General features: G+C 39.6%; 1 protein-coding gene across 2 annotated transcripts in view; it reads left to right on the top strand.

Annotated features, from left to right (window-relative positions):
- Positions 1-12682, top strand: part of PRCP (prolylcarboxypeptidase) — a 275945-nt gene that overhangs the window by 72162 nt on the left and 191101 nt on the right. The window contains exon 9 of one of the 2 annotated variants that reach the window (XR_010749289.1): positions 4631-5022. Coding sequence is in view for 1 of the 2 variants with exons in the window: in XM_066369593.1 (XP_066225690.1) it covers positions 4631-4847 (217 nt within the window). In the remaining variant the exon portion in view is untranslated. Of the gene's footprint in view, positions 1-4630; positions 5389-12682 lie in introns of those variants that run through there. The other variant, XM_066369593.1, reaches the window with a different exon arrangement.

Here is a 12682-nt window from a genome sequence, read left to right as displayed (position 1 = left end):
ATGGAAAACTTTAAGGTTCTTTTTGTTTAATTTCCTTAAAGGATGTTCTCTGTAGGATTCTTCCCAACTATAGTCTTCAGCTTAGCCTTATGAAAGTGACTGTTGAACAAGTAAATCTATTTAGGACACTTAAGGAGACTGTGCCAAATCCTGGTGGTAAAAGGAGGAGAGGACTGAAAAAGGCTTAAGCACAAGCCTGGGGCTCCAGGCGCATCTTTGTTCCTCAAGCAGGAAGTACTTTGTCAATTTCTTGTTTTTCTTTAGGAGCTAATCTATCTTCATGTAATATTCATGTGGACTTCTCTAGCATGCTGACACTTGACGCTCATCCTTGCTTGCTTTAACCTTATTAAGCTCAAGTTCAAGTTGAATTATAAAGTGGAGACTAAATATTTGTTTGAAGGTTTTAATATATGAGGTTTAGTCAAATACATTGTACTTTTTTTATCGGATTTATCCATTACAGATAAGTATTTTATTGACTCATTTTTCTTCATATTATTTCCCTCAGGCCATCAAAATAACAATCATAATCATCATCATTGTCATCATTTTCACTGGGAAGGGGACAGATTTTGTGAGAAAAATTTGGGGAATAGAAGTGAAATCTGTAGGTAGAAAGTATAGTTAAGTGTTAAAAACTTTTCATTCAATATAAGAACTTTCTAACAGACCTGTGCAAAGGTAGAATAAGCTGTCGTAATAAAATTACTTTAGTTCTCTTTGATTCTCAGTTTTCTCTTCTGAAAAAAATGAGAATAATACCACTCATCCCCTAAAGTTTTTGTGATGCTTTAAGGAATTAACCCAGTGTGTGACCGGTGGTGGCGCAGTGGATAAAGCTTCCACACAGAACAGTGAGGTTGCTGGTTAGAAACCCTGAGGTCTCTGGCTCTGAGTGCAGGCTTGTCAGTGTGGGGTTGCTGGTTTGAGCTGGGCATTGTCCACACAAACTTAAAGCTTGCCAGCTTAAGTCCAAACTTGCTGGCATGAAAAGCCAGGGTCACTGGCTCGAGCAAGGGGACACTGGCTTGGCGTTGGTAAAGGCACAAATGAGAAGCAGTCAATGTACAACTAAGTGAAAGCAACTACAAGTTGATGCTTCTCACATTCTGTCCCCCTTCCTTCCCTCTCTCGCACACACACTCTCTCTCTCAAAAATAAAATAAAATTAAACTAAAAAAGTTAACCCAGGAAAGTACTTGTCCCAGAACTGGCAAATACACGTGCTCAAAAAATATTTATTGAGTGAATAATGGAAGTACACTGTCTGCCTTGTACTTTATGTTGAAGCCACAGGGAACTGTTTATTTTTTCCTGAATGTCCTTTCCCTTTCCCTTCCTCTTTTTCTCCTTAAGACTCAAGTGTCCTTCCTCCAAGACACCTTTGCTTACTCCTCCAGGGAGGTTAGGGTTCCGTCACCCTCTTAGCTTCTAGGGCCTGTGACTGTCATAGCAGACCAGGTGGAAATTACTGTTTGTGTTTCTGTCTGCCCCCATGAGATTGGGAACTTCTGTCTTAATCAACTCTGCCTTTAGCACCTGCTGCCGTGATGGGCACATAATGAATGTGCAATAAGTGAGGGTGTCGATAAGGATGAGGACTGAAATACAAAGCTTAGGAAGGCTTCAGGGGCAGGACTGTGTATGTGAAGGTGCTGGTTTATCCTTCTGCAGTGGCAAGTCTACTTGTAAAAAAATTATTTTTTCATGTTGCTAGGTGAAAAATCCAATGTAAAAATTTGTGTTATTTAAAAATTCAGAATTCTGCTTTAATGAAGAAAGCACATTTCCCAAAGTCCAGGAGCAGCTGCAGGTGCCTCTGTGGCTACCAGCTAGAAACATTTCTGGTTGAGGGGGAAGAAATGTCCAAGGAACCGTGTAAAATATCTTTTGTTCATGCTTCTCTGCTCGGGTTGCCTCACACAAATCCAAGTGTGACTGCTTTCTGATTGGAGCATTCAGTCTATCTGTTGGATTGGAGATTTGCCAGTTAAGAGTTTGGGCTCTGAAGTCATAGAGACCTGGGTGCTGTTTTGCTTCTTCACTGAGTTAGCTGCATGGCCTCTGGAGATTGCTAATTTATATAAATTAGAAATAATGACTGCCCACTAAAGTTATTTCAGGAGTACGCAGACTCTTATGGAAGGGAGCACTATGAGGGCAGAGATTTTATCTGTTCACTGCTGAATCCCCTGTGCCCAGTCAGTGCCTGGCACAGAGTAGGCACTCAGTAAACATTTGTTGAGTGAATGAGGCCTTTAAAAATAGTCCTATTAATAGTTCCATTTCAGCATATTTTTTATTCCGTAGTAGTTTTTTAGAAGGATTAATTTTTTCCCAAGCCAAATTGGTAAGAAACTCTTTTACTTCAGTGGTCATTCTGTTATTTAAAAATAAACTAATAGGGAATTCCTAAGAAGCTGATTAATTTAATGTAACTTTTCAGGCAAATTAATTGTCAGCAATTAAATGAGGCTCAGTGTGGGGGATTTTGTCCCAACATATAGATTCTATCATGAAAGCCATTATTACTTTTTTTGTGTGTGTATTTTCCAGTGACTGGTTTAGCTTTCACATGTCTAGGAGCAAGAAATTCAAGTCCATGTGTTGTATCTTAGTTCTCTCAGCAACTCCAAACACTGTCGCTAAGTCACTAGGCTGATTCAGATGACTTTTAAATGCAGTTTGCTTATTATGTGGCTGTTAAAATGGTCTTTATGTTTTGCGAATAATGGAGAAACTCCTGTGTGGTTGGTCCTGTCAGTTGGCAATAATGATAAAGGCTATTTGTTCACTTAAGAGAATCCAAACCCTTCTGTAGTTTACTTTATTTATTTTACATCTTCTGTATATCCAGGAATTTATTTAACTGACAATTTTAAAGCCTTAGACATGGATGAAAAAAAGTGTAGAAGATATAATTAAATGGAAAGATACTCCATGTTCATGAACTGAAAGATTTAATATTGTTATAATGTCCGTACAGTCTACAGATTCAATGGAAAATTCCAATGTCATTTTTCACAGAAATAGGAAAAACAATTGTAAAATTGGTGTGGAATCACAAAAGCTGCAAATAGCCAAATAATAACAAAGCTGGAGGTATCATATTTCCTGATTTCAAACTATACTACAAAGTGATGGTAATCAAAAAGTATGCTCTTGGCAAACCCCCCTGTTGTTTACTTTAAAAACTATATCTGATATCTAACAACTAAAAATCCTATTTTGCATGTGAGTTTCCTCTTTTGTTTTTCATAAAACAGAAAAAGTACTTTATGATTGATTTTTTTAAAAATGATGTTAAGTTACAATTGAATTATTTTTTTATTTTTTATAAATGTTTATTATTTGATTTTAGAGAGAGAGAGTAAGGAAGAGAGAAATATCAGTTTGTTGTTCCACTTGTTAATGCATTCACTGGAGTTGATTCTTGTATGTACCCTGACCTGAGATCGAACCCACAACCTTGGCATTTCAGGAACAACACTCTAACCAACTGAGGCCAGGACATTTTTTATTTTTTCTTTCAAAGAAAAGTGTGGTGAGAATTTGTGGTGGGAATTTAAACTTGCATTTCAAAGACATATATATTTAATGTTTCTAAATACATATTTTTTTCATTTAATTTGTACATTTGCTTAGAAAAAGTTGATTGTGTTGTCTGACCCAAAATCTACGAGAAATGCTTCCACATTCCTTTTTATGATTCATTTAGTTCTCAGAAGTATTAACACTTCTCATTCTTAGACTATATGATAATATTTATAATAATACTGCACAATTATGTGGTATTTTATAGTTTATACCTTTCACATATAGTATTTAACTTGGACCCTAATAGCATTTTCTCAACTTTAAAGGTAATGTAAAGTGGGATCTTTGAGTAGTGATTAAATTTTCTGATTGAAATTTGGAGGAATTTTTTTAGTTCGATCACCCTATTTCCCAAAGTACTCTACTCCAAGGAAACTATTGTATGAAAAATGAAGGCTTTTTTTTTTTAAATATAAGAGATAGTTAGCGTTTTCAAATATGAGAGTTTTCTTTATCACTTCGATAGTTGCATCCCAGGAAAGAAGGAAACTGGAATTAATTGAGGGACTAGTACATGACTGACATTATACTTATTAACTACATCCACAGCCCTGGCTGGTTAGCTCATTTGGTAAGAGTGTCATCCCAGAATGCAAAGGTTGTGTGTTCTATCTCCACAGAGGGCACATACCGGAAGCAACACATGTACCATCTGGTTTAACCCACACAACAACTTTTTGAAGTTGCCCTTGTTATGTATCTCACAGAGGAAGAAGGTCATATGGCTCTTGAGTGATGAGCTGGGAATGAAATTTCAGCTTCTAAATTGCAATTTTCAGTACAAACCGAATTGATTCCTGGCGCACCAATCTTCACTCTTTGGTCCTATTTCTTGTACTTGATTGCAGAAGTTTTGTAAAACTCTATTATGAATCACTTTTCTATATGACAGATTTGATCCTCAGATAAAATCCCCCAGGTTATAAGCTTGCAATTTTAGATATTATGCATAAAATAGGTTTCTCCTCTGTTAATCTGGATATAGACTGGAAAAACTAACAATTTTATTTTTTCTTTTTCCCTCACTTAGCAATGGTGACCTAGATCCCTGGTCAGGAGGCGGAGTAACCAAAAACATCACAGACACATTGGTTGCCATCACCATCCGAGAGGGGGCCCATCATCTAGATCTCCGAGCCAACAATGCCTTTGATCCCATGAGTGTGCTATTAGCCCGCTCCTTGGAAGTTAAATACATGAAGCAGTGGATTAGAGATTTCTATGACAGTCTGAGAAAGAAGCACTGAGCCAGCAACTTTTGATCATTTTCAGTTTCTTCCTTTATGTTCATTCCACCCACATTGTCATTCATTCTGGTTTTCTACACATAATTACTTTCCCTTGTTTATCATAGATTTGGCGGGGCAAAGGTTGAGATAGAAGAGTGGGTGATGGTGGTGACAGCACCCACACCACACCCAGGTCCTTGCACCACTTCCAGGAAGACTCTTCGTGACAGTTTCTCATCCATCAGTGGCCCTCATAACTGGAGCAGGGTCCTGACTGCCTTTCACAAGAGGGAGCATCAATTCCTTTGTTTCTCTGAGAGCAGGAATTGTTCTTGGTTTGGAGACTGAAGTCTCTTTGGTCCATTTGTAATTTCCTACCCTGTCTTCCCTAACAGAAAAGCAAAAGATAGAGAAAAATGGTGTAATTGCAGCTAGTAGGAAGGATGTCTGATGCCAATCTAGGGAATAGGAGCTGTTTTTTGTTTATTTGTTTGTTTGTTTTTTCCTTGATATAAAAACTTTGAACTGTGCTGTGAATAAAGAATGAGGCTGGGCCTTATACCTGTGTGTTGCTTCTGAAACTCACCCCAGCTGTTGAGGATGTTGTGTGCATTGGACTCGGCTGTTTTTGGACCGTTTTTAAATCTATCTTCCACTTGGCAACTTTTCTTAGTTTTGGGATATTTGCCACTGTGTTTCTGCCAGTAAGAAACCTGGCCATTTTCAGCTCCATTTCTCTGTTTCTAAGGTCAGTTGTGGTAATTTGGTTACATTTTGCCAGTTTAGGAAAATGACTCTTTTGCATCTCCTTTTATATCAGGGCAAACTTTTATATGCTGTGGTCACTGATGATATTTTAGTAAGAAGCCTTTAAAAATTGATGAATCAACTCTTCAGAAGGTAGAATGTAGTTATACTCAGCATTAAAATTTTTAAAATTATTTTCTGGTGGTGGTTCTGCTGTTGCTAATGCCAGAAGTGTCAGGACACTAAGAGGCAGGTGCACGAGAACTTTTCTGTGTGCTTCTGAAAGGCAAGCTATTTCATGCAGGCAGCATATTTGACATTAATAAATGGTCGAGCTGTTCCTATATCCAAAGAGTTGGCTTCTTTCAAGCAGAATTTACACTGAAACCTTTCTTCAGAAGAGCTTTTCTAGAGTAACAAATAGGGTTGGAATAAAACCTTTCAGGGGCACAGAGAGAGACTAATGGTTTCTACTCTGTTGATTTTTTCTCTTGTTTTTTTATTTTCTCTCAAAAAGTGTTTTTCTTCACTCTGCCTTGAGAATATTTTCTGTTGTTTAAAAACTGCACCTTGATTTTGATCATTTGAAAACATTTTTTTTAGTGCATTTAAAGTTAATTTTGGGGTGAGAGACTGAAATATTTCCCTTATTTTCCCTGGCATCCAGGAGATAACAGAGAAATCTTTGTCTAGTTTCAGAAGCCTTCAGTTCTCATTGTGACGAGTTGTCCATCAAAGCATTTGGTCACTATTTTCATTTCAACATCAGAGAAAAGTCTGCTGGGGTGGCAATTTCAGGGTCAAAACAACACTAGTTTCTAGTTTTTATTCTGTGTCAACAAAGAAGTTATGTAATGCCGGATTTATGGGCTTAAGGGAAGATATTCTTACTAAGGATACTATTGATTTTAGGATATTTTCCTTGAAACATTTTTACTTGTTTAAAATCTTTAAAATACATTGCCACTTCACTTAATATTAATTCCTTGGACGAATTGCATTTTAATGAAGAGAATAATTGCTGAAAATGACATTTTCTGCAATTATAATTGGTCTTATGTACATGCTGTTTTCTATGCACATTTCATGGCAGATGGCAACCTTAATTAAAGTTAATTATAATATGCTGAAATTTAAATTGAAAAAGAATTAGAGCCTGACCTGTGGTGGTGCAGTGAATAGGGCAGGGGTCCCCAAACATTTTACACAGAGTGAACTGGCTCTCAGACCGTTGGAGGGCCAGACTATAAAAAAAAACTATGAACAAATTCCTATGCACACTGCACATATCTTATTTTAAAGTAAAAAAACGAAACAGGAGCAAATACAATATTTAAAATAAAGAACAAGTAAATTTAAATCAACAAACTGACCAGTATTTCAATGGGAACTATGGGCCTGCTTTTGGCTAATGAGATGGTCAATGTCCGGTTCCATATTTGTCACTGCTAGCCGTAAAAGCGATATGACGCGCTTCTGGAGCCATGACGTGTGTGTCCTGTGTCACCGGAAGTAGTATACTGTACATGAGCAACACTGCGCTTTGCGGCGCCGCCACATGCAGTACTCCAGGAGCATCCGCATCCTGTGCTCCTCTCACTGACCACCAATGAAAGAGCTGCCCCTTCCGGAAGGGTGGCAGGGGCCAGACAAATTGCCTCAGGGGGCCGCATGCAGCCTGCGGGCCATAGTTTGGTACCCCTGGAATAGGGCATCAGTGTGGAGTGCTGAGGTCATTGGTTCAAAGCCCTGCGCTTGCTTGGTCAAGTCACATATGGGAGTAGATGCTTCCTGCTCCTCCCCACTTATTTCTCTCTCTCTCTCTCTCCTCTCCAAAATGAATAAATAAAATCTTTTTTAAAGAAAAGAATTAGAACATCAAACAAACCTCATTTAAAGCATCCCTCTAATTAATAGATGATGCTTTTGAAATACCAATGAAGAGACACAAAGACAGTTTGGGTTTTATTTTCTGCTTTTGTTACTTTTAAGTACCTGGAGTCAATGGGTAAAACTGAGGAAAATTTGGGATCTTACTCAAGGGTTCTGTATAGTCGAGAGATTATCCAGAGAAGCCAATGTCTAGCACATTAGAGAGAAGGCACCTCAGACACGCAGTCCAACCCCACCCTTTGCAGGTGGCTGGCATTGCAGCGCGGGGAGAAGGAACTTGTGTGAGGCCTCACAGCTCAGTTTTGGCAGAACCGGGCTTTGAATCCAGATTTGTTGTTGCTGTTTTCATTGTATTGGTGTAGCTTAATGTTTGTTTGGATTCAAGAAACAAAACCTCACCAAACTAGTTTAAGCAGAAGAGGAAATTTACTGAAACTGCAGGAAGAGCTCCAGGACTTGGGTAAGGAGGAATCACAAGGAAATGGAAGGGGTCTGCGGAGTCGTTCAGTCAGGACTGCTGTTCCTCTTTCTCTCACTGTGAACAGAAGTCCGCAGTCATCCTCCTGGGGGGGAGATTTGTTCCTCAGGTGTTTATAGTTAGGCTAGCAGTCTAAAGGGGTGCATGTGCATCAGAATTGCCTGAAGGGCTTGTTAGCACATTGATTGCTGAGCCCCACCGCAGGGTTTGTAATAAATAAGTCTTGGGGTGGATTTTGGGAAGTTGCATTTCTTACCATTTCCCAGGTGATGCTGGGGGATCACACTTTGAAAACGAGGTGAAAGAATTCTGAATGTCAGTTTCTTCAGACAGAGCATGTCCCTTCAGTTCACCTTGCTCCTGGTGCCCTGCCTGATCCCATTTGAGTGTAGGAGTCCTGCCTACCATTTCTCTTCCCGTTGCTCCTTCATTCTGGCTTGAAATAAAGTCAATAATATCGTAATAACTTAGGAAATAAAGATTACTCTGGCTATTGAGTGGAGTGTGCTTTGTAGGGGCAAATATGGCACATAGAAGACCACTGTTGCAGTAGTTCAGGTAAGAGAAGAGAGAGCTTTGACTAGGGTGGTAGAGGTGAAAATAAGGATGAATTCAAAAGAGGTTTAGTAAGAAATGTCAGTGGGATTAGGTGTTGGTTTCTATATGAGATCAAAGTTGGGCCGGTGTCAAGGATGATACTTTTGGCTTGTGTACTTGAATATATAGTGGAGTCATACACTGGAAAGAGCACCAGATGGTGCCAGGTTTGGCAGGTAGCTCTTAAGTTTGTGAGTTTTATGCACTTTTGAAATAAACAGGTGGGGCTAGCTGTCAAATAGGGCTGTTGGATGTACAAACTGGAACCCAGAGTAGGTGGGAAAATCATGAATACTGTAGATAGTAATGAAAGCATGAGTGTGAGTTCAAGTGACTTGTGGGCAGGTAAGATACTTCAGAAGCTGCTACGTTACTGTACCTACTATGATCCATTCTTAAGAAATCCCCAAGCATTCTAATTCTCCTACAATTGTACATACGACTCCACTGAGCCAGCCCACCACCTGATCCCTGGTACTGTCTTTGCTTAAACTGGGATCTACTTCTCTGATCTCATTTCCTATTCTCCACCTTTCACTTTTGTAACACCCTGCAATTCAGCCACACAAACTTCCTATCATTCTAAAACACTGCTCCTTATTGTCTTGGGATGCAACGGGCCCAGGTTCAAAACTTGAGGTTGCCAGCTTCACTGCGAGTTTATCAGGCTTGAGCACAGGCTCACCGGCTTGAGCATGGGTCACTGGCTTTGGTGTAGAATCATCGACATGACCCAAAGGTTGCTGGCTTGAAGCCCAAGGTTGCTGTCTTGAGGCCAAGGTCACTGGCTTGAGAAAGAGGTAACTTGGTCTGCTATAGTCCCCTGGTCAAGGCACATATGAGAAAGCAATCAATGTACAACTAAGGTACCACAAGAGGAACTGATGCTTCTTATATCTCTTCCTTTCTGTCTGTCTTTCCCTATCTGTCCCTTTATCTTTTTCTCTTTCTGTCTCTCTCACTAAAAGAAAATAAAAATAAAAAATAAATAAGTAAAACATCCTTCCTGCATGGAGCACCCTAAGTCTTCTGCAACCCCTGCTTTCCCCAGGTGCTCTGCACCCCACACCCACCCCAGAACAGCTGGAACCCCTGCTCCTCTTTTCTTTCCCATTTTTGAGCTCCAAGGCTTGTCTTTGCTGGAACTTGTTTTCTGAGCCCATTTCTTCTACCTATGTGAAACTAAAACAATAAAAAATAAAAATAAAATAATGGTCCCCTATCAAAAATATTGTTCCCAGCACTAGCCTTCAGTATGTGCTGGGAACTTCTGTGTGTCACTGACAACCTCTGTATGTCTTTCAAAGCCCAGATCCCCTGATTACTTCCCCTGCAGTCTTCCTCAGCTTTCCTAAAGGGAGTGGTTTCCTTATCTATTCTCTCACAGAACAAGGATCACAGCTAGCCTGTCGGCTAGAATGTGAACTTCATCAAGAGAGGGATTGTCTGTCTTGTTCATTTCTGCATCTCCAGGACCTTAAATGGTGCCCAACCACTTCTAATTTAGTACACATAGCCCAAATTGTAATAAAAGGTCTACCAGAAAGTTCTGTTCATTTTTGGAATAAAACAAAATACAAATTCTTCTGACTTAATTCATGTGGCACCCATCTTGAATATTTCCACACCAATCCTATCTTCCGAATGTGGTCCGAAATGGTTTGCTGAGCTGAATTAAGCCTTTCTGTGATCTCTGATGTTGGCAGAAAAGGATCTGCTCCAACATGGTCTTAACAACATCGTCATCAATCAAAGATGGTCGCCCAGAACGTGGCTTATCAGAAAGTTTGAAATCACCTGTTTCAAATTTTTTGAATCATCTTCTGCATGTCCTATCAGAAACTGTACCTTCACCAAACACTTTCAATAAATTTCTACATGCTTCTGTAGCATTTCTTCCTTGTTGAAATTCATAAAAATACAGTGGCGTAAATGAACTTTATCAGTAGCCATGGGTACACTATTGCTTCACACATAAGACTAATGTGAATCAACTTTGTTTTAGTTAATTTGCTACGTCAGTATGTATACATTAAATGATAAAAATAGAGAAGCACACATGAGCCAAATATGTGCTTATGTGTCGAAACTTGTTGTGATAGAAATGGACAGAACTTTCCGGTAGACCTTATATTTTGCTATATGTTCTTACCCTCTTTTCAGGAAGACCAAGTTCTCTGATAACAGGGATGATGTCTTATTCTTTCTAGTAATGGACATCCTGCATGGGGCCTGGGGGCCCGGTCTCAGTAGGCCCTAAGTTTATATGAATAGACACATTTCAGGGTAGAAAGGCCAAGCTCTCTATCCACCTCTCTCTCTGCTCATGTTACCTCTTCCCCTGGGCTTCCCTGAATTCTGGAAAGGGGGTCTCCTAGCACTCTAAACCTCTAGAACCTGGACTCCCTGGTCTTTTCTCACTTCGACTGTGTGCTCCTGGCCCCTTCTCCCACCATCTCCCTGGCATTCTTCCTCAAGGAAGCTGTAGTGCCCCCTTCCTGTTAGGTGAGAGAACTCTGGTAGAAATAGCCATTGGAGTGAATGGATTTCTTGGGAGCCACTTTTCAATGCCAGGGGTCAGAGAAGGGGCTGGTTCCAGCAGATTTGTTGCCTGATAGAGGAGGTGGAAGAATAGAAGGTTATAATAGCAGTGCTGGAAAGCAACCTTGGGATCAGTTTGTTTTGTATGTGTGTTAATGTGGCTAACATTTTTATTAAGTGACAGGCCTGGAGTGTGAAAGTTACTTGCCCAAGGTCATAGAGCTAGCATGTTTATTCATTATTTATTTCAAAACTTTTGTCACACCTGGTTCTGAAAGGATTTCTGGTGATTTAAAAATATAAATTAGCCTGACCAGGCAGTGGCACAGTGGATAGAGCGTCAGACTGGGATGCGGAAAACCCAGGTTCGAGACCCCGAGGCCGCCAGCTTGAGTGCAGGCTCATCTAGTTTGAGCAAAAGCTCACCAGCTTGAGCCCAAGGTCGCTGGCTCAAGCAAGGGGTTACTCAGTCTGCTGAAGGCCCTCAAGGCTCATATGAGAAAGCAATCAATGAACAATTAAGGTGTTGCAACACACAACAAAAAACTAATGATTGATGCTTCTCATCTCTCCGTTCCTGTCTGTCTGTCCCTGTCTACCCCTCTCTCTGACTGTCTCTGTAAAATAAAAAAATAAAATAAATTAAACATGGCATAAGAAGAGATTTAAAAAGAACAGAGAGGTAACATGGATCTAGGGATACAAACCATAAAGCAGCGTTTATCAAATAGTTTCCATAGAATGCTAGTAAAGTCTGTTGTTAGTGGGTGTTACATAGAAAAGGGGTACAAGATCAAAACATTTGACATGGTGGAAATAAATGTGAACATGTATCCTTAGACTCTCTCAAAACGTTGATATGCCATGTTCATTGTAAATCAGGAATGTGACATTTTTCAAACTTATTTGCTGTGAAACCCTTTTATCAGCAACATTTGAGGAGCTGGTACTCTGCCAAACAGCCACTGGGAGACGCTGCCATGGACTTTTGTATATTTTCTGAAGATTGGGGCCAAGAAAATCTGGCTCTAAGCTGTCTAGCGGCCATCTGCAAAGAGGTAAGCAAAGTCTGTTAAACAATTCACACTGTGCATAAGATGAAACCAGACCAGTCAGTCTGGAGAAGCCCAGGCAGGAACTTGAAAGAGCCTCAGAAAGGGGAAAAGTGTAATATAATGAATGAGATCTTCAACTTCTCTACACATATTGCTAAATGTCACTGTATCCATCCATATATGATCCTTCATTACAGAGGAAAGTCAAAACACCAAAGCATAACAACTATTTTATAATGAACTAATGAAATATGCTGTTGGCATATAGTTGTTTATCTGGCTTAATCTAGAAATAGATTTTACTGTCTGGAGGAAGACCGACAGCCAAAATTTTTCCAGATAGCTAGCTAACTTGCTGTAGTAGATAGTTGAACAGGGAGAAAGAATAGTATTTGATAACATAAATTAAGTAGTTTGGAAAAAAAAAACAATCTCAGACACCTGAATATAATGTCATCCTACTTGACTCATGAGTAAACTGTTGGACCAATCATAGCATACTAGCTACATAGTTGCAGAACAGAGACAGAGAATTGGGTGCT

The sequence above is a fragment of the Saccopteryx leptura genome, chromosome 1 (assembly GCF_036850995.1).
Source record: "Saccopteryx leptura isolate mSacLep1 chromosome 1, mSacLep1_pri_phased_curated, whole genome shotgun sequence".
NCBI classification, from domain to species: domain Eukaryota; kingdom Metazoa; phylum Chordata; class Mammalia; order Chiroptera; family Emballonuridae; genus Saccopteryx; species Saccopteryx leptura.
This window is presented reverse-complemented; position numbering and strand designations above follow the sequence as displayed.